The sequence below is a fragment of the Gambusia affinis genome, linkage group LG19 (assembly GCF_019740435.1).
Source record: "Gambusia affinis linkage group LG19, SWU_Gaff_1.0, whole genome shotgun sequence".
Classification (NCBI taxonomy): domain Eukaryota; kingdom Metazoa; phylum Chordata; class Actinopteri; order Cyprinodontiformes; family Poeciliidae; genus Gambusia; species Gambusia affinis.
In genome coordinates this window covers 12,390,362-12,415,183 of record NC_057886.1, presented here as the reverse complement: position 1 = coordinate 12,415,183, position 24,822 = coordinate 12,390,362, and the positions used below count along the sequence as shown (strand labels likewise).

General features: G+C 37.0%; 5 protein-coding genes across 7 annotated transcripts; 3 read left to right on the top strand and 2 right to left on the bottom strand.

The window, feature by feature from the left end:
* The first annotated feature begins 46 nt into the window (after positions 1 to 46).
* Positions 47 to 4,832, top strand: LOC122822055 (peroxisomal membrane protein PMP34). Its single transcript, XM_044100415.1, has 9 exons — positions 47 to 364; positions 514 to 574; positions 1,724 to 1,790; positions 1,892 to 2,046; positions 2,557 to 2,673; positions 2,769 to 2,914; positions 3,047 to 3,142; positions 3,267 to 3,349; positions 3,425 to 4,832. Exons 1-9 carry the CDS (start codon positions 290 to 292, stop codon positions 3,570 to 3,572), a joined length of 948 nt encoding a protein of 315 aa, XP_043956350.1. The 5' UTR covers positions 47 to 289; the 3' UTR covers positions 3,573 to 4,832.
* Positions 4,833 to 5,217: 385 nt separating this feature from the next.
* On the bottom strand, positions 5,218 to 8,834 carry dxo (decapping exoribonuclease). Of its 2 annotated transcripts, none has more exons than XM_044100413.1 (7): positions 8,640 to 8,834; positions 7,384 to 7,852; positions 6,985 to 7,211; positions 6,044 to 6,263; positions 5,818 to 5,953; positions 5,618 to 5,712; positions 5,218 to 5,359 (listed from the first exon to the last, which is right to left on the bottom strand). In XM_044100413.1, exons 2-7 carry the CDS (start codon positions 7,848 to 7,850, stop codon positions 5,239 to 5,241), a joined length of 1,266 nt encoding a protein of 421 aa, XP_043956348.1. In that variant the 5' UTR covers positions 7,851 to 7,852; positions 8,640 to 8,834; the 3' UTR covers positions 5,218 to 5,238. The 2 variants fall into 2 exon arrangements, with proteins under 2 accessions (XP_043956348.1, XP_043956349.1); XM_044100414.1 differs by having other exon boundaries at positions 7,384 to 7,913; positions 8,640 to 8,797.
* A 33-nt stretch (positions 8,835 to 8,867) lies between these two features.
* Positions 8,868 to 11,066, top strand: LOC122822056 (serine/threonine-protein kinase 19-like). 2 transcript variants are annotated; one of them, XM_044100417.1, is made up of 7 exons: positions 8,868 to 9,170; positions 9,254 to 9,349; positions 9,437 to 9,579; positions 9,890 to 10,125; positions 10,264 to 10,361; positions 10,479 to 10,626; positions 10,797 to 11,066. In XM_044100417.1, exons 2-7 carry the CDS (start codon positions 9,256 to 9,258, stop codon positions 10,840 to 10,842), a joined length of 765 nt encoding a protein of 254 aa, XP_043956352.1. In that variant the 5' UTR covers positions 8,868 to 9,170; positions 9,254 to 9,255; the 3' UTR covers positions 10,843 to 11,066. The 2 variants fall into 2 exon arrangements, with proteins under 2 accessions (XP_043956352.1, XP_043956351.1); XM_044100416.1 differs by lacking the exon at positions 8,868 to 9,170 and having other exon boundaries at positions 9,223 to 9,349.
* A 1,224-nt stretch (positions 11,067 to 12,290) lies between these two features.
* LOC122822057 (ras-related C3 botulinum toxin substrate 1) lies at positions 12,291 to 20,097 on the bottom strand. The gene is made up of 6 exons (XM_044100418.1): positions 19,712 to 20,097; positions 17,695 to 17,766; positions 17,077 to 17,194; positions 16,824 to 16,886; positions 13,982 to 14,141; positions 12,291 to 13,855 (listed from the first exon to the last, which is right to left on the bottom strand). Exons 1-6 carry the CDS (start codon positions 19,744 to 19,746, stop codon positions 13,725 to 13,727), a joined length of 579 nt encoding a protein of 192 aa, XP_043956353.1. The 5' UTR covers positions 19,747 to 20,097; the 3' UTR covers positions 12,291 to 13,724.
* A 941-nt stretch (positions 20,098 to 21,038) lies between these two features.
* Positions 21,039 to 23,815, top strand: LOC122822058 (small integral membrane protein 10-like protein 2A). The gene is made up of 2 exons (XM_044100419.1): positions 21,039 to 21,444; positions 23,018 to 23,815. Exons 1-2 carry the CDS (start codon positions 21,265 to 21,267, stop codon positions 23,036 to 23,038), a joined length of 201 nt encoding a protein of 66 aa, XP_043956354.1. The 5' UTR covers positions 21,039 to 21,264; the 3' UTR covers positions 23,039 to 23,815.
* Positions 23,816 to 24,822: the final 1,007 nt, after the last annotated feature.

Genomic DNA, 24,822 nt, shown 5'->3' with positions numbered 1-24,822 from the left:
TTAGGTGTTGTGATAACCCTCCTGTCCAGCATGTGGCGCAACACGTTATTTGGTGAATTTCTGATTAAAACAGAAGACGAATCTGTCAATTGGTTCAGCACTGTCTTCAGTCCTTTCTCTTCCCTATTTTCACTTTTCGCAACAACATCATGCAGTTATAGCAGTAAGAACTATCCGCTCCCACCGCGCCAGAACCAGGCCGACGCCCGTCTGTCCTGTCCGGGTTTCTTCCTGCCTTCTTCCCCCGGCTTTTTAATTGTTGAGCTCTCACCGGTAACATCCTGCAGAGATGTCCCACAATGGTGGCTCTGTTGTCGGCCTCCTGTCCTACGAGACGCTGGTCCATGCGGTGGCAGGTGCAATGGTGAGTTTTGAAAATGTCTCCTAGTATTTAACCTTCAGTAGCTTCTTCATTTGAGGAAGAATAAGGAGTGAAATGAAAACATGGAGTGACAGACGGAGCAGTAGTGGATGCCTGTTGCAATGGTGATGTTGCAATGTCTTATCTTCCAGGGGAGTGTGACAGCCATGACAGTCTTCTTCCCTTTGGATACAGCTAAAAGCAGATTGCAGGGTGAGTTTGAGTTGTTATCGTGTAATCATGCAGTTTAGATTTGTATCTATGAGGATTTAAATATAATCTACATTTTAGAAGGTTTTAAAATGTTTCCCATTCCAACTGTCCCTTTATTAAAACATGGTTCATGTTGTCATTATTTATTCAAATAAAATAAAGCCAAAGTGAAGAAGCTGTGTGTCAATAATTATATATCCATCATTTTATTGCTTGGTAAAAGCATCTTTGAGGCAATACCTAAGTAGTCATTTAATGCAGTCTCTGACATTATTGTGGGTGATTTTTTTGTGCGCACTATTCTGCACAACACTGCACTAGTTCATAATTCTATACAGACATATGTATCTCAGTAAAGTCCTGATAAAGTTCCATCACAGGATTTTATTCAAGTTTAGGTTTGAGCCTGTGTTGATGCTTTGAGATGAATTTCCACTCCTGAAATTGTTTCTAAATTGACTTATAACTCGTTCTGTGCAGTAACAGGACGAATTATGAGATCCGTCCTGAGAATCATTGCTGTTACCTTTGCTTTCTGGCGTTGGGTTAACATCGAGCCCCAGACAAGCAAACTTTAAAATTCTGGTGTTATACAAATCATCAAACTGATTGTGATCTATACATGAAACCCTTAAATTAGCATAATCTGGATCCTACTTTACCTCCAAAATGTTATGAAGTCTCAGAAAACATCTTTTGTTAACTTCACCTCCCTTTATTGTTAATAAATGATTAATATTTCTTTTCTTTTTTTTTTTGACACGCAGCGTAAGTTTCAATTAAGAACCTTGTAAAGACCCGATCATTTTATTATGTCTTCATATGCAAAACTCTCAAACTGAACAAGGGTGGACTTTCCTTTTACTGTTGCTATAAGTCTGAACGTGTAAATTAATAATACATGTTATTATACTAAAAATAACATTTTTAGTATGATTTCCTTTTGATTGATATTGTTAACAAAATAGGCAAAGTATATAAAAAATATTTGTTGTACAGACTTAATATCCATAGGCTTTTGAGCATCTGTTACAAATTACAAGTAGAAATAACTTGGTGTAGTAAGATGATTTGTCTGCATTTGTTGCTTTTTAATGTTCTTGTAGTTCGTTGGACTTGAATAACGATATTTTTATGTTTTCTTCTCAGTGGATGATAAAAGAAAAGCCCAATCCACTCCTGTCATTTTGGCTGAAATTGCGAAAGAAGAGGGCTTGTAAGTTAAACTTTGTAGGATCTTATATCACTTAACTTTCTGTGATTCCTGTAAAGTATGCGTAGAGGTATATGTCTTAAGTTCTCCACCACTTCTCTCAGTTTGGCTCTATACAGAGGCTGGTTTCCAGTTATCTCCAGCCTTTGCTGCTCCAACTTTGTTTACTTCTACACTTTCAATGCACTGAAGAAGGCGGCTGCATCTGGACCAGGCAAGCCCAGACCTGGTAAAGACCTGCTGATGGGGATGGTAGCAGGTAAATATGATAAAGTGATGCTCTTTTTCGCTTTAATCAATCAAGCACACTGTAGTATTAAAGGTAATTTATTAACTTTTTACCTTTTTTGCTCTTATCTTATTGTTGGCTTACCTTGCCTTGAAAAAAATATTCACAGCCCAATTAATCCAAGCATAGATTTTTTTTTTATAAATTTTTTTTCCAATCCAAATATCCGGGGTTGTTAATTAGGCTTTTCCACAGAATGAATTTGAACCATTTTAATTCACAATGTGGGTTGGTTAAGCTCTTCATTTCCAGTATAAAGTTTGAAGAAAAATTAACCACTACCAAGTTACTGTTTGGAGATTGTGTGTTTAGGGGATTGTCAAGTGTTAATTTACTTCCACTTATAGCATGCAGACCAAAATGTTAACTTTTGAACCTGCGCACCTCCTGCTACATTTCTGCTGTGTGGAGAAAAGCATGATGCTGCCACCACCGTGCTATGATTTTGGGACGCCATCTGACTGTTATGTGTTTATGCAGGCGTGGTGAATGTGATCCTGACTACTCCCATGTGGGTCGTCAACACCCGGCTGAAGCTGCAGGGAGTGAGGTTCAGAAACGAAGACCTCCACCAAACCCATTACAGAGGCATATTTGGTGTGTGTCAATCTCTGTATTTCAAATTAAAACCCGTCAGCTGTGCTTTTTACGTGACACCGAGTTGTCCAACATTTTGGCTTTCCTTCTTGTAGATGCTTTCTCGCAGATCATTGCCAACGAGGGCGTGGGAACACTGTGGAACGGCACCCTGCCCTCTCTGATTCTCGTCCTCAACCCGGCTGTGCAGTTCATGATTTATGAAGCCATGAAGAGGAAGGCAGGCAAGGGCGGCCAAAAGGTGAGAGGATGCTGAATATATTTTTGACATCTCATATGAACCTCGATACTTCGGGATCATTTGTGTGATATCAGTTTTGTTGTAGTCTAGCAGTCACTGAGAACTCTATTAAATCTTTATTTTCTGGCACAGATATCCTCAGCAAAGATCTTTCTCATTGGAGCAATCGCCAAGGCAATCGCTACCACAGCAACGTACCCACTCCAAACCATCCAGGCCATTCTGAGGGTAAATATTTCTTCTTCTCTGACACATTAGATTGGGTTCCTGATTTTGTAAAAGTCACAAATGCTAGCTGGAAACAGTAATTCATTAGCTTCAGAAAAATAGCCTCAGCTTTTCTCTTCATCAGTTCGGTCAGTATAGAGGCGACGGCAAAGGAGGCCTGATGGGGAGCATCTCCAACATTTTCTTCCTGTTCATGGACCGGATCAAGTGAGTTCAGTGATAAATGGGCTCCAAACATGGACAGACGGGCTGTCGGTCGCTGATGGTTTTATGTTCTTGCAGGAAGCACAGCTTTCTTGGGTTATACAAAGGCTTGGAGGCCAAGCTGCTGCAGACGGTGCTGACGGCTGCCCTGATGTTTGTGGTTTATGAGAAGATCACAGCCGCCACCTTCAGACTCATGGGCCTGAGTAAAAAGCTGAAGCACTGAGAGGTTCTGCTTGAATGTGCAGATTTAATCAGTGCCTGCTACGGATTTATGCTAATGCTTTATTGTCTTACCTAACTGGAGATGGACTTCACTGACTTCTGGGCATTCATAACATATTTATCCACACCACTGGTGGCTTTCTAACGCACAATGGCATCTGGGCTTTAACTTTATGACAACTTCCATCTATGCAGATTGTTTTTTTATTTTGCTTCCACAGTAGAGCCTTCCTAAACATCTGCTATATTACTGTTTTGTAATAGTTAATACAAGTGAGTATTAACTAAATAAAATCAACTATTAGATATGTACTTAACGAAAAAAAATCAAATGCTGTTTACAAGCCTTCCTCAAGAAACAAATACCTAACTTTTACTAGTTAGTACTAGGCCAGGACTAATTCTGTTCAATCTGAAAAGGGCCCGTCTTGCTGTTTTTTTTAATATATTTAAAGACCTATAATTAAAGTCTGTATTATAAGGGGTGTGCTGTAATTTAAGGGACTACTGTAATAATTATTTGTGGTCTTATTTTAAGACACTGTATCTTTTCTTAACTTGTGCTTTAAGATGTGAAACTATCCAGTTTACATTTTCTGCTCAGAAAAATACTGCTAAAAATAGTAGATGCAGTATGGATGTCAATGTCATGAATTAGCTTTGATATCTGTAATGGTTTTTAACTATATTCATGGTTCAATGCACTTTTCCAAATCAGCAGTTATGACAGAAATCCCTTCATTTTTTCTTTAACAGTGCAAGTATTTAAAGCTAATATTAACAGATGTGGAGGTCAGAACTAATTGTACTCAAGTGCCTCAGAGCTTTGGACGTATGTGGGGTTACCATGGAAATGGTTTTCTATTCTCTGAGCATTTTGTCTTCCATTATTTAAGGTTTCCTGGTGCTACAGCCGTCTGTATCACAATGTGCTCTCGCTCTCTGACTGTAATACTCGTTTCATGATGTTTCTTTGTACAGAGCCGAAGTCTAATAGAAATACATAAATCCAAACAAGACAAAAAAACACATTTGGATAATTATTACATTAAATCACATGTGCCAGTTACTGTCTTATTTATTTTATTAAGAATAAAATAATGCAGATTTACATAAAATACTGTTAAAGAAATAAAATTTGATTTGACATTTTTTCCCATTTCAACTGTTAAAGATTTATTTTGTTTTACTTAACTTGATGGTTTCCAGATCAAAATGACTGTTAAAAGAAGGAAACAATAAAATAATCATGAAAATATTACAGATTGTTTTATTCTAAATTACCATGCACAAGACAAAGAACAATGTTTATTATTTTAAAAATTATTTCCCAGAAGATGCTGAAGCGACAGATGCTTCCATTTGTTGAACTTTTTGTGTCGAGGAAAACTTCAGATTTCAGGGCTTCTATCAGGTAATATCAAAATTCAGTTTTCCAGACTTGAAATTTCTTTTTTTAATTTTTATATATTTTCAGAAACATAAATACAAAACTTTCGTTTTCCATACTCAGGTTTTAGTTCTAAAACCCGCACGCAACTACTAACGATCATTAAGAGGATGCAATTTTCGGACAGAGAGTAGAATCTGCAAGATCAAAAACTTCCAGATCTGGAAAATACACAATTTTCCAACATCGTAGAAATCCTGGAAGAGGATGGCTGTTGTTATTCTGGAGACATGGTCATTTCCTTAATATACCAGTCGGGCAGGAAGGAATATTGGGAGTCCCGGTGGACTGAGTAGGTCACATCGTTGTGTGGCTCCCAGGAAAATAAGTACACCACACTGAAACAGAAATATTTAGCAAACATCAGACCTAACCATCCAGGAATATTAATGTTAGCCATGTTGGTAGTTAACATCTATTCATGTAGATGATAAAATGTTGCAATGGAAAAATCCAGTCAGGCATGTTTCAAATGGACACTGAACAAATAATCCTCATCCAAATTGAAACCTATTCAGATGGGATATCAGCTTCAATTTCTGTCCATTAGTCTGCCACATAACTGTGAACAAACATACCTTTTCATTTAAACTCACCTAGGATTGTCCTCAGTAGCTTCACGCTTCACAAAAGACAGGAAGTCACAGCAGAAGTTCATGCACACTGTTGGCTTCCAGCAGTTATATTCGTTCTGGAAAAAGACAAGACTGTTCAAGTACTCAGATCTGCAGCTGGAGTTGACTAATGTCATTGCTGTGTGAAAAGAAAAGGGAAAAAGTTTTAAAGCTTTTCATACCTTGATGACTTGTGAAATCTTGGAGATCTGAAAAGTCTCCACAGAGACGACGGTCCCTTCATGATCCCTGAAACCTGCAACCACCCGAGGGACCCCAGGGAGAAAAGACTGGGCCCACCATTTCAACAGCTTAAACCTGACACAGAAACCAAAATAATAAAGGCATCAAGCATCTGTGTAAGCAGATCAAGACTATTGATCAGGTAATTCAAATCGTCTCTCTGACCTGTGGAAGTTGCTGCGCTGCTTGGGAGTGCAGATCTCTGCAGAGGTCTTCAGCTCCACGTAGCAGGCAGGAGGAGGTGGAGCACCAGGATCTGGGTCCCGACAATCCACCTCACCAGAGAACAGAAGTTTGTGATCCGTGAGCCGGGTCTGGACCACGGTGCAGAAGGCCTCGTTGGTGTTGACCACTCCGCTGGGGTCAGGCTCACCGTTTGTATCGTCTGCAGCAGAGGACGAAGCAGAAGAATGACCACTTCAGAGTCCAGTCAGACACTCCTACACATTTTTCTTGTGAATGTCCAGACTCCTTTTAAAACAAAAACACAAATGTTTACCATGAATTTATGGTCCAGCACAAGAATTCTAATGTGTTTATATTGTAATGTATCTATCCAAAAATAAATAGAGCTGAAGCATTAGCTCGTACTTCTAAATTTGATTCTAATATACTGGAACTGTTCTTATTTTTAACTAAGACAAATGATCTCACAAAAACAATTTTAGTCATTTTAAGATCATACCTTTGATTTGGTGAAACATTATTTTACAATTGCTTCTAAAGTGAAATTATTAAGTCATTTCAACGATTGGTGTCTTTTTTTTTATTTTTAAAAGAGACCTTTATGTGTTAAATAGGGAAAATTCTCTCTCATTAAGATGCTTTACATTTTGGTGTTCCTCAATGATCCATCCTTGGACCAGCTTTATTTACTCCACATCTGATTCCTTTGGGTTTCTTTCTTGTTAGTTTTTAAATATTTAATTGACATCTGAATATATTTCTGAAGTGTCACCTCATCCCACTTGTTTTCTTTTCCTGAAAATAACAGATGGAATCTAGAACCAGAAGTATTTACAAACTACAAAACAGCTGAATCTATGTAATAAAGAAGCTGGTAACGCTCATCGACTTACATAAAAGCCAAGTAAACAGCCCCTCACCTGCACACATGTATTGTTCAAACTTGTATCCCCAGTACATCATCTCCTTGTTCCTCTCTGGGCAGTTTTCTCGTTCCCTGCAAGCAGCTTCGGTCTCCACCTCGCTGATGTAGAGCGTGCCGTTAAACTTGGTCACCGCCAGCAACCAGCCCTCTCTGGTCTCGTACGGCGTAGTGAGCAGCTTGGTCAGGTGGCCCCGCCAGGTCACAAAGTCAAAGTCTAGAGGGCTGCGAGGAGCAGAGGTGGGTCAAGTAAAAGTTGTGGATCACTTTTTGGCCTGGTGTCAAAGTTTATTAATGTTTCTTATATTATACCTAAGTCATCTAAGAAACGCCAATATTTAACCAATTTTCCCCTCAAATTAAAAGTGTTTATTCTATATTCTATGCATAAACTCACCATGAGGCATTTGTGCTCAGCTTGGATTTCAGCTTTGACCTGTTGGCTACGATCCACCGCAGAATGTGATCCAGCTTCTCCTTGACATTTTCGTCCCTCTTCACATATCGTTCCCTGTACCCATCCCTCAGATCAAAATTGGGACTTCGTTCAGGTTCCACGTAGTATCTCATCTGCCTGCTGTCGTTGAAAAACCTACGCTGAGAGTCTAGGGAGAAACAGCCTACTTCCACAGGCTGCTTGTACAATGGAAAGTCTCTCTCATACACTTCCCTTCTTGTGCTTAAGGTCTGGGACCTTGGTGGGGTTTGCCTTGGGGTTGCACTGGACTGATGCAGGTGGTGATTTGAGGGTCTGAATTGTGCACTGTCACAGTGGTTTCGTCTTCTGTTATCTCCTCCCTGTCTGTTTGATGAATAGTGGTGGTGGGAGCTGGTAGTGGGGCTGCGGGATCTGTGCCGCTCCATTCCTAATGCAGAAAAGACCTTGACCTATGAGACGTACTGACCATGGATTGATCTAAAACACAACTAAAAACAAAACAGATCCAAGAAACGAAAACACAAAGTAAGAGCCAACACCAAATACATACACAATGATGGAAAGTGGGTTCTACACAATTAAAACAAAAGTACACATAAAAGTATTTTACAAGAAAGTAACTCAGAAAGCATAACGTACAATTTGCAGATCCATAATCGTAAAATTAAACAAACAAAACTGAATTGGCTGCATATCACAATCTGCCACTTTATTTCTTGACTGGTTTGGTTTTGATTTGCAATTGGCGAGTTAGACACAGAAGATCTGATTTTTCAAAACTAAAAAAAAAAATCAGAAGGCTAAATTTAGGGGTTTACAGATAGGTAAACCCCGAAAAGTGCACTTCTACATAAAATCACAAATGAAATATTTGTGCTGTATAAAAGATTGGCAAGATTACTCCATAACGATTCACCTACTCTCAATTTATGTGAGTGCATGCCCCGATTATCTCTGTAGTTCTAAACTTTTAAGCTGTAATTATGTATTGATAATGTGTGCGGAACTAATAGATTATGCATACCAATAATATATACACCCCGTAATTGTGTGATAAAAATGTAGCGATGGTTGCTTAAATATTACTTCCACTGCACCACCTATATATGCACATATTTTTTCTACTAACAATTTTATTTTTTAGTATGTTCATTTAATTTCTTTATAGACGTATCTGAGTAACCAAAATACCTGACGAGTAAATGAAAACCTACCTTCTGATCAAAGAACACAACACAAACTGCTCATCTGTCCCCTATAAAATAATAAAATGGATGTATTTAACTATTTAATATTTGTTCAGAATTGAACCATCAAAGAAAGTTAACGTGTTTTTAAATATGCGGGGCTGCTAACTAGCCTTACATGCTACAAACAAACTTTAAGCAACTTCCGGTGTTACTATTCCAAACTCATCCACTAAGTGGCAGCACCGACATTTTATCTTAATAGAACCTACATAACAGTGAAAAGAGGAAGCTTGACATTTTGTTGTTAAATGAGAACATTTATGACGAACCAATAGGTTGTTTAATTTAATAAATTGCAAGAAACGGCGTTCAATCTACACAGTAATTAAAAGGCAACTGTTTTAGGTATCTATGCAAAACGTTAGACTTAAATTAACACTGCTAAGGTTGTTAGCTGGCTAACTATATGAACTTTGAAAAGAACAAGACAACGAAAAAGGTTCTATCTAGGAGACACGTTGGGTCTTACAAGAACATTAGTAGGTCGTACCTCAGGTAAGAAGATACCTAGACTTTAAATGAAAATGCTATCCAGTCATCTTGATGAATGGACCATTTCTACATTATTTCTGTTACAGGTATGAATAGAAAACGGGCTCTGGTTTCCGACGCTTTCAAAGTAAAGAAAAGGAGAAATGACACAGAAAAATTTGGAGCTAGTGACGAAGGTGGTGGTGAGTGTCTTGAAAAGTGGTTTGTACTTTGATTGAAACAAAAATAATGTCACACGTACAAACGTCTCTCCATGTTTCCTCTTAAAGAACCAGCTGACATGAAAGCCACCTTGGAGAACCTCATGACTTTATTTCCCAGAAAGCTCTTTAATGACACATTGCCTCCTATTGTACTGAAGCATCAGTTGTACAGTGTACACAATGACAAGACCCTGGTGGATAAGGAAGTGGTGAGCCAGCTCTTTGATTGTTAATAGTTTTATATTTTGTCATACCACAGCCACAAATTTCAACTCATTTTATTGGGATTTTATGTTTCAGACAACACATGATAACGTTTAACAAATAATAAAAAAACAAACTAAAACCCGTCAATACCTTCCACATCACCAGTATAGAATGCTTTGTCTTGGTGTAGCACATCAAATCCAGTAGATCTTGCTTTTAAAAGGTGACCAAATGTAAAAAAAAAAAAAAAGAAAAGAAAAAAGGATTTAAACTATTTTTGAAGTTCTGACTGCCATGCTTTTGTCTGAGCAGAATAAACTCCAGGAGAGTGGGGAGCTGCTGATGTTCCAGCTCGGGTTTGACTCTGAAGCATTCGGGCTGGTGTTTGCGTCCGACTACAAGACCAAAGTACTGGCTGGCGAAGAGGGGAAAGCAACACAAGCAACTGTTGAAAGGTTCCTGGAGAAAGTGGTGTCCTCCTGCACAGATCTGAGCTTCAGCAAAGACAAGATGCTGAGAGAGTTTCTCTTCACAGACTCTGAGATAACGTACAAAGATCTCTGACTGCAACACACTGTTGAATGTTGTTTAAGATTCTCAACACTGGAAAAAATTGTTTTTTTGTTTTTCATCTGCATATAATTCTGTCAGACATGAGCACATTGTTTTATTTTCTCACCACCAAGGCAGCTGGTGAAGTCAGGGGTCCTGACTGTGAGGGATGCTGGCAGCTGGTGGCTTTCCATCCCCAATTCTGGCAAATTCACAAAGTATTTTATTCAAGGTTGGTATTTTAGGATAATTATTGCACCTTCACCATAAATATATCTAATTTCTGGAAGATGTTGGCATTCTCTACCTTTAGGGGTTTGTTTGGTACCATCTAACACTTTTCTTTCAGGACGTAAAGCAGTGCTCGGCATGGTGAAGAAGTCTAAATATAGTGAAGTGTTACGAGTCGATCTAGAGGAGCGACGAACAACCTCACATGTGAAATTTCCTATGAAATATCATGTCCATGACATTGTTGGGGCAGAATTGGTTGAAAGGTACGATTTAGTCTGTTCCTTTCCAATCATTTGAGAATGCTTGTGGGTTTTGTATAATTGTAAATATACAGAATTCAGTTTATTCTTTTCTGCTAAACTTTTATGAGTTGAGATTATTTCCGGAGAGAGTATATTCAGATTTTCTAACAGTTTGTCTTTCATCTCGTCAGCATACCTACAACTTCAGGGACTTTGTTACGATTTGGAGATTCCTGAGCTGCTACTGAGCAGCTGGAGTTTCTGAAGATGAGAAATATCAAAAATATCGGAAAGCTGTGACCTTTGGGTTGCCGCTAAGTAAATAATCTTTTCACTTTAAGATGTAAAGTTTGTGCCACATGTATTATCAACCCTGTGTGGGTTAATGAATTGTACATTTTATTGACATGAGATTGTTAAATGTTGAGTTATCTTGTAATAAAAAATTACTGTAGACATTTCCCTGAGATGCAAGTTTAATTCTAAGCTGAAAGAGTTTAATAACTGGTATGTGGCGCCAAATGCATAGGTATTTATCCAAGACATTTTAACTGCCTTCAGTTTAAAAAGTCTTATGAGTTAAATGACTTCCCTTTAGAATCAGTCAGTATGAAATGTGTGGGTGAATAAACGGCTGACTTGACAGTTATTCAGGTCCTCCACGTTATAAGCCACATGAGGTCGTAGTTACAAAAAAACAGTTCTTCAAAATCAACAAAGAGTTTATGAGTTTGGGGGAGATTTTTTAAGAGTCTAAGCTTTCTGAGCCTCCACAGAAAACTTACCTCAATCGAGGTACAAGAGTCTGGAGGACAAGTGAAAAGGCATAGAATCCAGATTGGTTGAACTCCAATGTCTCAAGGTTTGAAAGTCCTTTCCTTTTGTGTCTGTTTCTCAAGTCCAGCCCACATATTTAAAAGTATTTTACAACATTTTATGATTCACATCCTCTGCATCCTTGTTTATATTAAATTGGCTTCATTGTGGTCAGACTGATCCCTGAACATCCGATTTTCTTCAGTATGAAGGAGGCAGTTTGGGCCTGATGGGTAAAACTGGGGAACCGATCGAGTGTTCCTAGTGGACATGATCAACCACAACTATGGGGATTTATACATGTCTAAAATGTAAATATATGCCAGGGAATCAAAAAAATAAAATAAAATTTGTGCAACAATGTTTGAAAAAATTCAAAATGCTAAATAATCATTCCATTCCAAAACAAAGGAAAAAAGAAAAGAAATGGATCACAAAGTTATACAGCTGAAAGTACTCAGCCACAAAAAATGTAGAGTATTTTTTGTTAAAAATGTTGGAAATAGTGTATTCCTATCTTATCAAAAGCCTAAACTGGCTGTATTTTAATAATAAAAGCAAGTCAGAATGTTGCAGAAAATCTGTAAATCTTTGTAAAGTCAAAACATAAATAGCATCTCACATATTTGCCTTGTAAAAGGAAACCAGTTTAAAGGCATTTTATTTGTAATTTTTTTGCTGTAGAAGAGTTTGTTACTTTTAGAAACAAAATATGGATTATGTTGGTTAATAGTTATAATTGTCTGATATATATATATATATTAAACAAGTTAGAAATTCAGATACTCTAACTTATATCGTCAAATCATTACTCAACACTATTTTCAAGCACAAGAGTGGTAAACAATGGATGTTTCCAACAGAGGAAGTGTTTTTACAGGAATTTATTGGCTTTTTCAAAAAGTGACAATAGTTTTTAATCCTCAAAACTAAGAGAGTCACAACATTGGCTTGGATAAAAGCACAGCTTGATTTCTGAATACCGATGAGCAACGTGTATTTAACCCCTGATCTAGTAGTTCAAATACATTTTGTAAATAGGCAAAAAATATATATAACTGTAGCAATTCTAATCTCAGTTTTCAGTATATGATGCACAGACATGCTATCAGCATTAATTACAAAAAGCTAGGCTTGAAGGGAGATTAAGGTAGCGTTAACCGTAGAGGTAATAATAAAAAAAAAAGATATTCATAGTGTTAGTTAAACAATACAGTGAGTGTGTAACGTCTGAAGAAAGATACAAAATAGTAAAATCACGATTATAACAAAAAAGATGATTACACTGTCTACTACACCATAACCGACAGTAGCTTTGTTACTGTTATTAGCAGGCATAGATGCTCTTCATTGCGACATTGCTTAGCCAGTAGTGATGCGTAAAGAAAATAAATCAAAAGTGTTGCACAAAAGGTATTCGGTAAATGCCCACAGAGCATTAAAAGATGTGCTCTTGTTCCCCCATCACCAAGACGTCCGAACATTTCTGTTCCAATATGTAATCGTGTTTTCAGCTTTTGCACTCACAGGCAGCCGTTCGGCTGAGACACATTTAGGGAAAGCGGAAAGAAAATGACAAATTTATTTAGGTGAAATGTAGAAAATACTGGATTTGTTAAATTTTTCAGGGAGTTATAGCACTGTTGGTATCTGATCTTCTCCCCGTCTTGTTTTAGGCGTCATTAATCATCCTAGGGTTGACAGACTGGTGGTAAGTAAGGAGGTTATGTTACTCAAGGACTCATTTGAAGCTGTACAGATCCTCCAGGTTACTTCATGCTCCTCTTTGTCAAGGAGGAAGTGAACTTGTGAGTTAAAAATGCCATTGATGGAGGAGCTGAATTAACAGCAAACGTTACAGATCTGAATCTACAGATCTAGACTCTCATTTTCGGCTAAAAACCAGCATGTGTGCAGAATGTATTTGGCAATATTATTTCCACTTACAACAATCAACCCGACTGTAAACAACAAAAAAAAGAGAGTGGACAACAGGTGGAAGAGGAAATTAAAGACAACCTGCAGTCCATTTTTAGAAAACATCCAATCGATTTTAGAAGGCCTCAAAAAGTTCATAGTCTTGTCTATACAGTAAAGAGTTATTAGGACTGTTAATCGCCCAAACCCTTCGCCTAAATCTGGATCTGATTTATTTCCATGAAAACTGCTTGAGCTACACTTAAGGACAGAATCTGAAGTACATTGATTGTGAGTGTATACTGGTGTGTTTCTCCTGTGCCTTTAGCCACCCCCTCACCGCTAGCGTTCATGTTCCCCTGTAACCGTTCAAACTGCAGGCGGCCTTAGAGGAGAGAGCATTTCTTGCCCTTCTTCTTGACGGGTGGGGGGCACAGAACGGCCCGGATGGCCTCGTCAAACACAGTTTTAAGGCCACGCTGAGTGAGGGCTGAGCACTCCAAGTACTTGACGGAGCCTAATGAACACAGACAGAGGGCAGCAATTTTACTTCTGTTTGTTGTGAATAATAAAAAAATAAATAAAAATACATGAGATCCAAGTTGGTCAGAAAGAGCTCAATTAAGTTTTTTTTTTTTTTTACCAATCTCTTTGGCCATGGCCAAGCCTTGAGGATAAGTGATGGGGGAGAGTTTCTTCTCCTTCAGCTTCTCCATGGTGTCCTTGTCGTCTCTCAGATCCAACTTGGTGCCCACCAGGATGATGGGAGTGTTGGGACAGTGGTGTCTGACCTCAGGGTACCACTAAAGAACAGAAGTTACAGCTTTAACTTCTTTAGGTGATGCATTTAATTATAGACAGGGTTCCTTATCGTTTTTGTATCAATCTTGTATCAAATGTTATGGCTCTGACTGGAATACAAACAATGGTGCCTTTTCTATACATATTTAAGCTTCTTTGTCTTCATTTAGCCCACTGAAAAAGTATTGAAAACTTCACTTTTTGATTGGAGACCAAAGTTGCAACACTTGTTACATTTTCACACTGCACTGTGTCAAACGAACAAAAACCTGTTCACTTCAACCGAACCAAGAGTTCGCTTTTAGGTCCGCATTAGAGTTCGATTGCGCATTCACACCTCCCCAAACGAACCAGACTTTCTAGGTAAACCAATTGAAGTTTAATTAAAGCAGACCTGGTTATCTTCTTTGACAAAAACCAACCACCTTTCAATCTCATTCAGATTTCCGTCTAATTTTGTGTACGTCACTTTTCAGTAGCAGCATTATAATAAAGCCACACAGGCAGAAAGTACTGTGCTGTGAATGTTGAGGCATATAATACAAAGAGGCCATCAATTTCTGCAGAGTCAAACCACAAAATTTCTAGCTGCCACTAGAGAAGTGGAAACATTTTCTCTGGAGAGTTGAATTCTGCCTCTCTGGCTGCAGATCCAATGAACACATCTAGAGTTGGCCCAGCTGCAATGTGCCAAGAGTAAAGTTTGGTAAAGGGAGGGTTATGATGAGGTGGTTATTATGTTAGTTTAACTTAAAAGAACCATTAATGCTTCCACATACCCAGGCATTTCAGACCATTTCCTTCCCTCAACTTTATGTGAACTATTTGGGGATGGACCCTTCCTGTTCCAACATGACTAAGCATGAGTGCACAAAGCAAGATTCATAAAGAGACAGATGGGTTTGCTTGTTGTGGAAGAACTTGACTGACCTCACAGTCCTGACCTCAAAAATACAGAGCAGGTTTAAGATGAATTACAATGGAGATTATGAGTCAGACCTTCTCAATCAACATCAGATCCCACAAATGTGCATCTGTAAGGATAAATGTCCATAAACATGCCTGACTTAGGCTGTTATAGCTGCAAATTATGGGCATACATAACATTCAAACTGTTCATGCGTGTGCAAAGACATTGTGAAGTAAGCAAGTAAATAAATACAATTCTAATCATTAGAATTAAGCCAATAACAGAAAAGCAGTAGTATAGTGGTGAGATGGAAAAAGAAAACAAATGTTGGTTCCTTTCTTGTACAGTTGAGGAGGAACTGCAGGGGCAGATAATAATTTCCTGAGTGTTTATCACCAAGAGAAATTCCCTTTGCTTACAAGCTATCATGTGATCCACGACTGCAAGCATGCGTCTGTCCAAAGTACTGTGATGAAGTGCAATAAAGATCCCCATGACACAATGTCAATGTCTGGAAGATTTAGCTATACCATTCTATTTGGTAGAAATACTAAATGCATTTACTGTAAAAACACAAACCTGGTCTGTTTAAGGACTTGGTTTAGAAAATGTAACCAAGATGGAAGGAATATTTTTAACAATTCAATAATTTGGCTCAATTCAAGTATCCTGAATTAGCAGGTGATTATATATTTGTTTTTCTTACAACAATATAAGGCCTCTGCTGACTTTTATCCTGTAAAAGGATTATTACCTTGTGAGTGAACAAGATTTTTTAAAATGTTAAAAGTTAGTTTGAGGGCTAACACAAAGGTCTAGTTAAGCAAAATTCAAAGTATAAAAAAAAACAAAAAACACCTACTCAAAGGTTATAATGGTAGCTGAAAATTAGTAAGGTAACTTTTAGTTGTTATTAATAACATTTGTATATCATGTACAAACAATAAACATTTCATTTTGTTAAGAGTCAGTGAGTGTTTGTTTACCATCTTCACTCCAGGGCATGAAAGAAACACTGATAAACATCAGAGCTTATAGCTACTTTAGACACGACTATATAGAAATGACCTAGATTGAATGAATTGGAACTTTTGACTTTCAAATAAATTTTTGTTATTTAGCCTTACATAAATAAACTAAACTGACTATAACAACTATCCAGTACTTTATGGACTTGAAGGAAACATATACAAGTGCTTTCTGTAATTACTGCAACCTCAATTTTGTTGTATTTTCTGAATTTAATTGCTAGACAATTCACAGTATAGAACAACAAAAAGCACCAGTTTGAAAGGTTTTGTTCATGTAAGATTCTGTTTCTATCTAAAATTACTTGAAAATGATTAGTTAGGCAACACAGATGGATAGTAAGTCATTCTCTGCAGGATCAGACCCACTAACTGATTCCTACAGTTAACTTATGATGCAAACTGTCCTAATGCTTCTCTTCTCCTAAAACTTGCTACATGCAGATGTGCTATGGTGCCTTGCAAAATGGAAACAAAACTCTTTAATAATATATATGTAAATTGGAGGAGGCTAATACAAATAGATATCACTCTTTCCACATTAGTTGTATTAAATTTTGAAAACCACTTTCAATCTCTTCCCATTATTGTGTATGGTTCTGTATATTAAATCCCAATTTAAAAAAAAAAGTAAACTGTAGTTCTAACATGAAGTAAAAGATTTTAAAAAGAGTTGATATATATGAATACTGTAGTAAGACGCTGTAAAAAAAACCTTCCATGTTGTTCACGCAGGCACTTCTCACCTTGGCACGGACGTTTTCAAACGAGGCAGGACTCACAAGTGAAAAGCAGATAAGGAACACATCCTGATAAGACAAAGGAAGCAAAGCAATCAAAGCCTGAGATTTTCATTTACTGTAAAGACTTATTCTTATCAATGTGTGTTTTTCTTTCTTTCAAACTTCCTTGATTGCTATCTTCACCCAAACGCTCCAAGTGGATTATTCACAGAGGTTAATAAGTGAATTATAATATTGTATTATGTCCTTTTTGTACCGTCTGGGGGTAGGAGAGTGGGCGGAGTCTGTCGTAGTCTTCTTGTCCAGCTGTATCCCAAAGGCCCAGGTTCACTGGTTTCCCATCCACCATAACATTGGCGGAGTAGTTGTCAAACCTGGGGGAAATGATGATGTGCAAATAAACAAAAGCACTACTTGTTTTGTTTTTTTTTATATCTTAACACATTGAAATATGAATAGATCAACATAAATTCTTTTCCAGAGAAAATCATGCACTACATTTTAGATTTTTTCTAATAGAAAAAGAGCCTGAATATAAAGTGCCTTATTGACTTCTCTAGAAACCAATGGTGTAAAAACAACAACAACAACAACAACAACAAAAAACGTACATTTGATCAGATAAGGAGCAGAATTTCATCATTACTTCCAATAATATCTGCTCTCTTCAATCTCGGTTACAGTCTGCTACTTTGAACATTACCTCAAGCATAGAACCAAGACAAATTTTAGTTAGAAAAACAACAGCGGAATAAAGAAGTCGCCTCATTGATTCACGGGCCGCATTAGAGACAAAGGGTGGAGAAACATGATGGACAGCAAGGTTTGTCATAAATAAATAAACAGAAGCTGCACTGCAGTCTCTGACACTCACACTGTGGGGATGTACTCTCCAGGAAAGGCATTGGTGGTGTAGCTGATGAGCAGACATGTCTTACCCACAGCACTGGAAATGAGAAGAGACTTGATCAATGATTAGGGAAAACAACAAGAATAAAAAAAGAAAATCCTGCTATAAAGTGACTGGTCAGAGCAGTTCTGCATTAGCAACTAATCTAAACATTTTAGAGCCTTAAATCTTAAACCAACTGGATTTTCTACATTTTCTTTTTAAAAAGAAAAAATTTTAAAAGTTATTTTTTAAACTCAAACACCTAAAATTATTTAACATAAAGTTCACAAGTTTCTGTAAATTTCACATTTTTAAATTATGCACCGTACTTTTCCGAACTTACTTGATCTATAAGCTTTTATTTATTTATTTTAACTTTTGACATTTATTTTTATTAAGAATATTCATCAAGTAGTGGTTTCAGTGCCTTCCTGGGGGTCTACGTCAGATTCAGTTTCTATACCATAGGTCAACTTTTAAACTCAGTAACTTAAAAGACTTTCACATTCTACAAAGAGCAAGTTGCATTTATCATTTATCACTGAGTCAGTAACAACAGAAAAGCCAAAACAGTCAATGGGTTTAGCTCAAATATTGATGTATTGACCCAACATGCTGTATTTTCTTTAAAGTCAGATAGAAGTCGTTTTATTTTCTTCTAAGGAATACAGCACACAAAAAAGAACCAATGTCTCATTAACTTTAATGGGGGAAATGTTTTAAATCCAATTAAAAACTAAGGAATGATATGATTTAAATCAAAACATGTCCCAAGCCTGTAATAAATGTATTAAACTCAAAAAGATGCATTGAGATACACGTTTATATAAAATAGTTGATGTTCATTGAATACATTTTTTTAAAACCTGGCTTATTGATCATAGTTCAGACCAGATTTGCCTTTCTTGGCAAATCAGAAATAAATTTAGAAATGTAAAAAAAAAATCTGGAAACTTCAAAATGTTTACAGAATCAAGTTTCAGTCTCCACTATTTGTCCAGACCTGGAAATTGATAAAATAAGATGCTGTAGAAACCTTGGATTTACAAATAAAATTTTCATTGATTTTTTTAAACTTAGTTAAGCAAAATTAATAGCACAGCTAAGGATACTAAACAAGAGAAAACATGGCACCAAATCAATATAAATGATTATATTATGGACACCTTAGTCACGGAAAAAAAACGCGATTTAAATTCAATTTATATCGACTGAAAAAAGGATTTAAAGCAGAAATGAGCCCTGACCTTAGGAAAACTGGCAATGCAAACCAGACAGGGGTCAGTTCCTGTAAGACATTCACAGCTCCTAGGGGAACAGATATTTCCCAATTACGAAACTTGAGCTTCCTCTTTAATCTGAATCGAAAAAAGCGCTTCAAAGGTGCCTTGAATGACTGCTGTGTGGTTTCCACCACACCCTGATCAAGAGGCTATTTGCGCATGTTTACCTCACATACTATTACACTTCTGACTGGTAGTCTTGGCCAATCCTCTACTTTAAACTGGTACAGCCGAAGACTCATTTATTATTAGGAAAACGAAAGCACGCCCCAAGTTAACCTAAGTGCGAAGAAGACAACAATTCAATTGAATCCCAGCTTCTTGGGTTTCTCATTAACCAAGACAGAAGAAGAAAAAACGGGTTTAGGTTGAGTAAACAAACTACGCTATTAAGTCTGACCGATTCGCCAAGTATGTGGAAAACCAAAGGAAATAATGAGCTATCTTCTTCTATGCCAACACTGAATATATAAACTCGAATGTCAAGTAAGTCAAAATAAGAAATAAAAAAGTTTCAGTGAACTGCAATATTCAAGTGGTACAGATTAACAGGTAGTTCCAGCTTGGAAGCTAACTTTGCCCGTATGAAAAACTGGGAAGCAAAGTGATTTAATGTTAGCCAGTCTGGTGACAACATTTAAGCTAATATTATGTTACCTTTCAAACAAAAAATGGTAGAAACAAACTTTTTAGAAAGCCCGGTTATGTTCACTTACCCGTCCCCTACAACGACACACTTAATGGCCTGCATTGCCTAAGAGAGCCAGCTAGCTTTAGCTCAGGTTTCTTTTCCTTTGTCCGGAACTGCTCGCTGGAGAAACGTCCCAACAGGCTCCCTCTGACGGCCTCCGGTGTTTACCGCTGAGCTCCTCTAATGTTAAAACACCGTCTGAGCAACTTACGCTAACTTATTACACACTTTATCTCAAGTTTCCTCAGAAATCTCCTCGCAACATTCCCATGCTTTCGTGGGTTCGCTATGGGAACTATGGAGCAAAACAGCGGCCACCACCCCTGAGAAAAAAAATGAAGTCAGCCACCAGCAGATGGAGCATCCGGTACACCGGCCTGATACGCCCTCAGACACTCCAGCTCACTGCACGCTCACAAGAAACAACCAACCAGAAATACACTATTTTTCTTTACAAAAATGTGCATGCTAAATAAAATTTATTTTATTGATTATAATAAAATAAAAGGCTTAAACTTGTAATTTGTGAGGAGATATAAAAAAACAAAAAGACGGATGACTTAGGGTGTAACACAGGGGGAGGAAGTGACGTTCTTCACCAATTACAATGGAATTCGTTCGGTTGGTATTTCCTGAGTTGTGTCTTAAAGGTGATGCTTAAAACGGCAATAAAAATAATAAAAAACTTCACATGCAAATATAAAATTTGTATGTGAAATTACAAAACCAAAGAAATATTACATTAACTTATGATATTTGTGAAATAGTAGAAAAACATGTAGATTACTAATTCAAATATTATGCAGCTAAAGCATGTGATATGTTGTGCATAGATCAATTGTTAATTAAATGTATAAATTGGGCATTACTGGGAAATGTTTAACTGGATAAAAAACTTTTTATCAAAGAGAAATCTACAACATAGAATTGGGCAATAATTTTATTAAAAATAGGCAGATTTACACAGATGCATAAAGAAATTGAAATTGGAAGACAGGAATACATCTTACTGTTCAGATAAAACAAGGAAAACGAATTACAAATGGATTGTCAACAACACTGGGGAAATAATAGCATTATTATCATCAGAATACTAGATAAAAGAAATTACCTTTAAAGCTGCAGAAGGTAACTTTTATTTAAAAAAATGTGTTTTTAACATATTAACTAGAACTGTCTTAGTGTCCTCCTGACAGAATAATTAAAGAAGAAAAAAATCTAGCTCTCCTGTCTCCTCCCTGTGATACTACAGTCGTTTGCAAAAATACACTAATCACGGCCAGGAGGCGGGTCTTAGCATTGCCATTCAATTTCGTGTATGCGCGCTTGGACGTGCCTGTGAGTCTAAACTCGGGGCGCATTAACCCAATTCCCTTTTCCGTGTGTCGCACCCTCTTCTCTCCTCCTCGGAGAAGCTGTCGGGGTGGAGCAGCCCTGCCAGCAGCTAATGTTTAAAAATGGAGCTCCGTGTCAGTCAGCGATAAGAAATAATGAAGAATTTCACACCAATTGCCGCTTGTATCGCATCGCCTTGTCAGTTGACTTAAGCCAACGTAGCGCCGGGCAGACTGATCCTTTATGGCGGGTCTGTCGTACCTAGTGCTCCGGTTTTCGGGCTCCGCTGGTCGGACGTACGGAGTGTTTTGCAAAGGCTTGACGAGGACTTTGTTGATATTTTTTGATCTGGCATGGCGGCTGAGAATCAGATTTCCTTATATATACCTCGTCGCTTCTATGGTGTTTAATGTAAGACTCCAAGTAAGTAGTCTCTTACTTTCTTGTATACCAAAACTTCTGGTTTGGTAGCCCTGCTTTGCTCGTCACCATGCCAACAGCTGTTAAAAAGGCCTTAGTGTTGAATTTGTGTTGTCGTTGTGGTTGCTGACTTAATGTCTGCTGAGCTTTTAAATAAGTATCTCCTTTATGCAGATTGAAGTTAAACGTTCAATTAATTTGAGATTAGTTGAAGTTAAAGTTGGATTTACTTTAAGTTCTGGCTGTAGTTTAATTAATCTATACTCTTTGTTTTAATTTTTTAATGAAGATTTGCCAATTTTTAAATTCTATTTAAGCACGTAAGAATATCTAACGCAGCAAAACTAACTCATACATTGAATGTAACTGTAATTGTGAAACACCACATTTTTACAATATGGCATGTAACATATGCCCTTTGTTCTGTTTAGTTATATGCTTAATTCTAAGATACATTTAACTTATTTTTTCCCCCCCTGAACCAAATTATTGGTTATAAATGTAAATTCTAAATTAATTTTAATGTTTTTTTAACAGTGTTTTCGGGGTTCATTAATTTTAAGAATAATAAATACACCCACAAGTTTCATTTTACTGCAGATTTTTTGTAATCCTGGTTTTAAATTAGAGTCTACAAATTTTTATTGGCTCTGATGTCAGGGCCATTTCAGAAGCCTAATATTAGCCTGCTCCATCCTTTCCCAAAGCAACTTTGTTCTGTGTTTTGTTATCATGTTTTAACATCCAGTCATGTCTAACTTTTCATCATCTAGTTGTAGACCTGAGGGGAAACTAATGAGTTTCAGGATTTCATCCGATGCTTGAAATGTGCTATCAGGACAGGATGGTTTCTTTCTTCCTTTACTCTATTTCAGTCCTATTTGAGACTTTAATTGTAGAGTCACACTGGTGTCTCAGCAGTTTTTTCTTTTTAATTTTGCTTATTTAGCCTGGCTGGCACTTTTGTAGTTCTGAATGTTTTAACTCATTTCCATCTAGTTAAAACTCAGCTGTAGTTTGGCAGCGAGTCCAAACACCAGAACTGGTTTTGGAATGGATTAATCATGCTTCTGGAATGGCCCTCCACAGCCCCACCTTAGTTCGCCTCATGGAAAATTTAAGGACTATGTTTTAAAACATTTTGAATTAACTTTTCAAATAATAAAACAAAAGATTTTAACTAAATGTAAGAGTGGATGTCTGTATATATAATTCTGGTTCTGTTTGGATTAGAGATGACGAAAAGTGTCCATTCATTTCATGGTTTTAAAGGTCATTGAAGCCAGCTGTTATATTATGCCTCCATTTTGAAAAAAAGGTTACCAAAAAGTGTATTAAAAGTAAACAAAAACTTACTGGTACTCATTTAATCTATTACATTTGTTTGTGTCGATGTTTTGAAAAAGAAATAATTAACAATGACTGAAATTCTTAAACTAAAAAAAACACTTAAACATTATGGATTCGCATGACGTTGGCTTGCAAAATTTTGTCATACTCTTTTTTTTTTTTTTTACAAATAACTTGCAAATAACCACCAAAATTAAATGTAAACAAAGACTTTATCTCTTCACAGGTTCATATTGAAATCCACTGAAAACTCAACACCTACTTCTTTTTTTTCTTAAAAAACCCCCCCTCAAATCTGTGAAAAGCAAGAACTGCCATGCTACAGCCATCAAAAGATGTGCAAGCGACAAATCTGAACAGCGACGTCGAAGGAGAGGACACCCGATCCTGCAAGCCGGTGTGACAATGCAATACAGTGAGGCGGCTGCTTGTTTTCAGCAGTCGTCGTACGAGCTCGGTGCCTTTGCAGAAGAAGGACAGAATGGATGTTTGTCAATGTGAGACAGGGTGACGGAAAAAAGAGGCCTTGCAGCTGCTGAACCAGGAGCTGTTCTTGGGGACTTAAACATGAAATAGGACGATTGTGGCTGTGAAACTTTGTAGCTTACCCCTTTTTAGTGTGTGTTTCAGTCATGGTTGTTTATCAGTAGTGTGGCATCTCAAAATTAAAACCTCAACACCGTTCAGTTTACTTTACAACAGATACATCTCAGCATGACATGAACAAGCATGTTTAATTTGTCTTTGTGACACTGAGGTTGGCTGCAGCTGAACAAACGGTACACAGAGGACGCTCCATGTCTTGCACTGGTGGTTGCACTTGTAGGTCATCACAGTTGCTGTTTTTGCAAACCAGTTGCACAAAAGGGGACACTTTAGTAAAAACAAATCATAAAAAAAAAATGCATCTGCGAAACATTTTGATGCTGCAGATTTATTTAAGCGAGTGGGTCTGGAGATTTGTACTGTCAGAACTGATTGTGAGACTGATCAAACTGGAAGAAATAAATTTGTAAAATCACAACTGTTTGTGTAGTAAATGTCTGGTATATTTGACTGTTTATTTTTAATACTTATTATTTTTAGAAATCTTTAAAGGAAAAAGGTGCACGTCTGGAAAAACAATGTTTAACTAATACACCATAAGGTTTTTAAAGATAGTCCTTTGTAATGTTGAGATAGAATGTGTGAAAAAAAAACAACACTTTTTTTCATAAAAAATAAAAAGTTGGAAAGGTTCTTTCTTGTTAATCAGTTGACTGCAATCTGGCTTCCGGAGCAGATAACCTGACTAATAAAGCAGTTAATACTTTGTTAGACTTGTGCTAGTTTTTAAACAGTCATTTTTTTTCTTTAGCGATTTATTATGCACCTTTACATGTCAAAATAACATCCACTTGTTTTTCATAGTAATATCTTACAAAATTAATTTACGAATGAACAAACGTGAATTTAAAATGGGAAACATTTTCCATCATTAATATTTATGAAGTTATGCTGCGTGCCAGTTTAATCAGATATGCCTTTCAGAAATGATGATGTAGTGACATCAACTGACCACCAGAGAGAAGCAGCTAATCACAATAAGAGTCCCGTTTTCCGTCTTTAACATTTTTGTGTGTGAAGTGATCCTGAAGCTAAATCAGATTAGTTAAAATGTATAAGAATTAGAATATAATAAAATTTCGTATTTAAAGCCTAACTAAAACTATTTCCCATAGTTAACTAAACCATTAGGCCCTATCTGAACAAGTTTCCCATTTAAGTCAATTTAATAACTGCTGACTTTATCATTTAGTTGCTAAAATGTCCTCTGTAAAGTTATTAAATTATTCGCTCTGACGACAGACAGCAGCATACAAAACCATCATGGGCCAGCAACCGTCTGTCTCGGTCTGATAGGCGACCTGACCTTGCAGCACACTATCCAGCGTGCCTATCTTTATTTTTTTTCTGTTAAAAACAGAATTTATTTCTCAGGAATTTGATGGGGGGAATTTTTAATAGGGTTATCAAAGAGGATAGATGAAA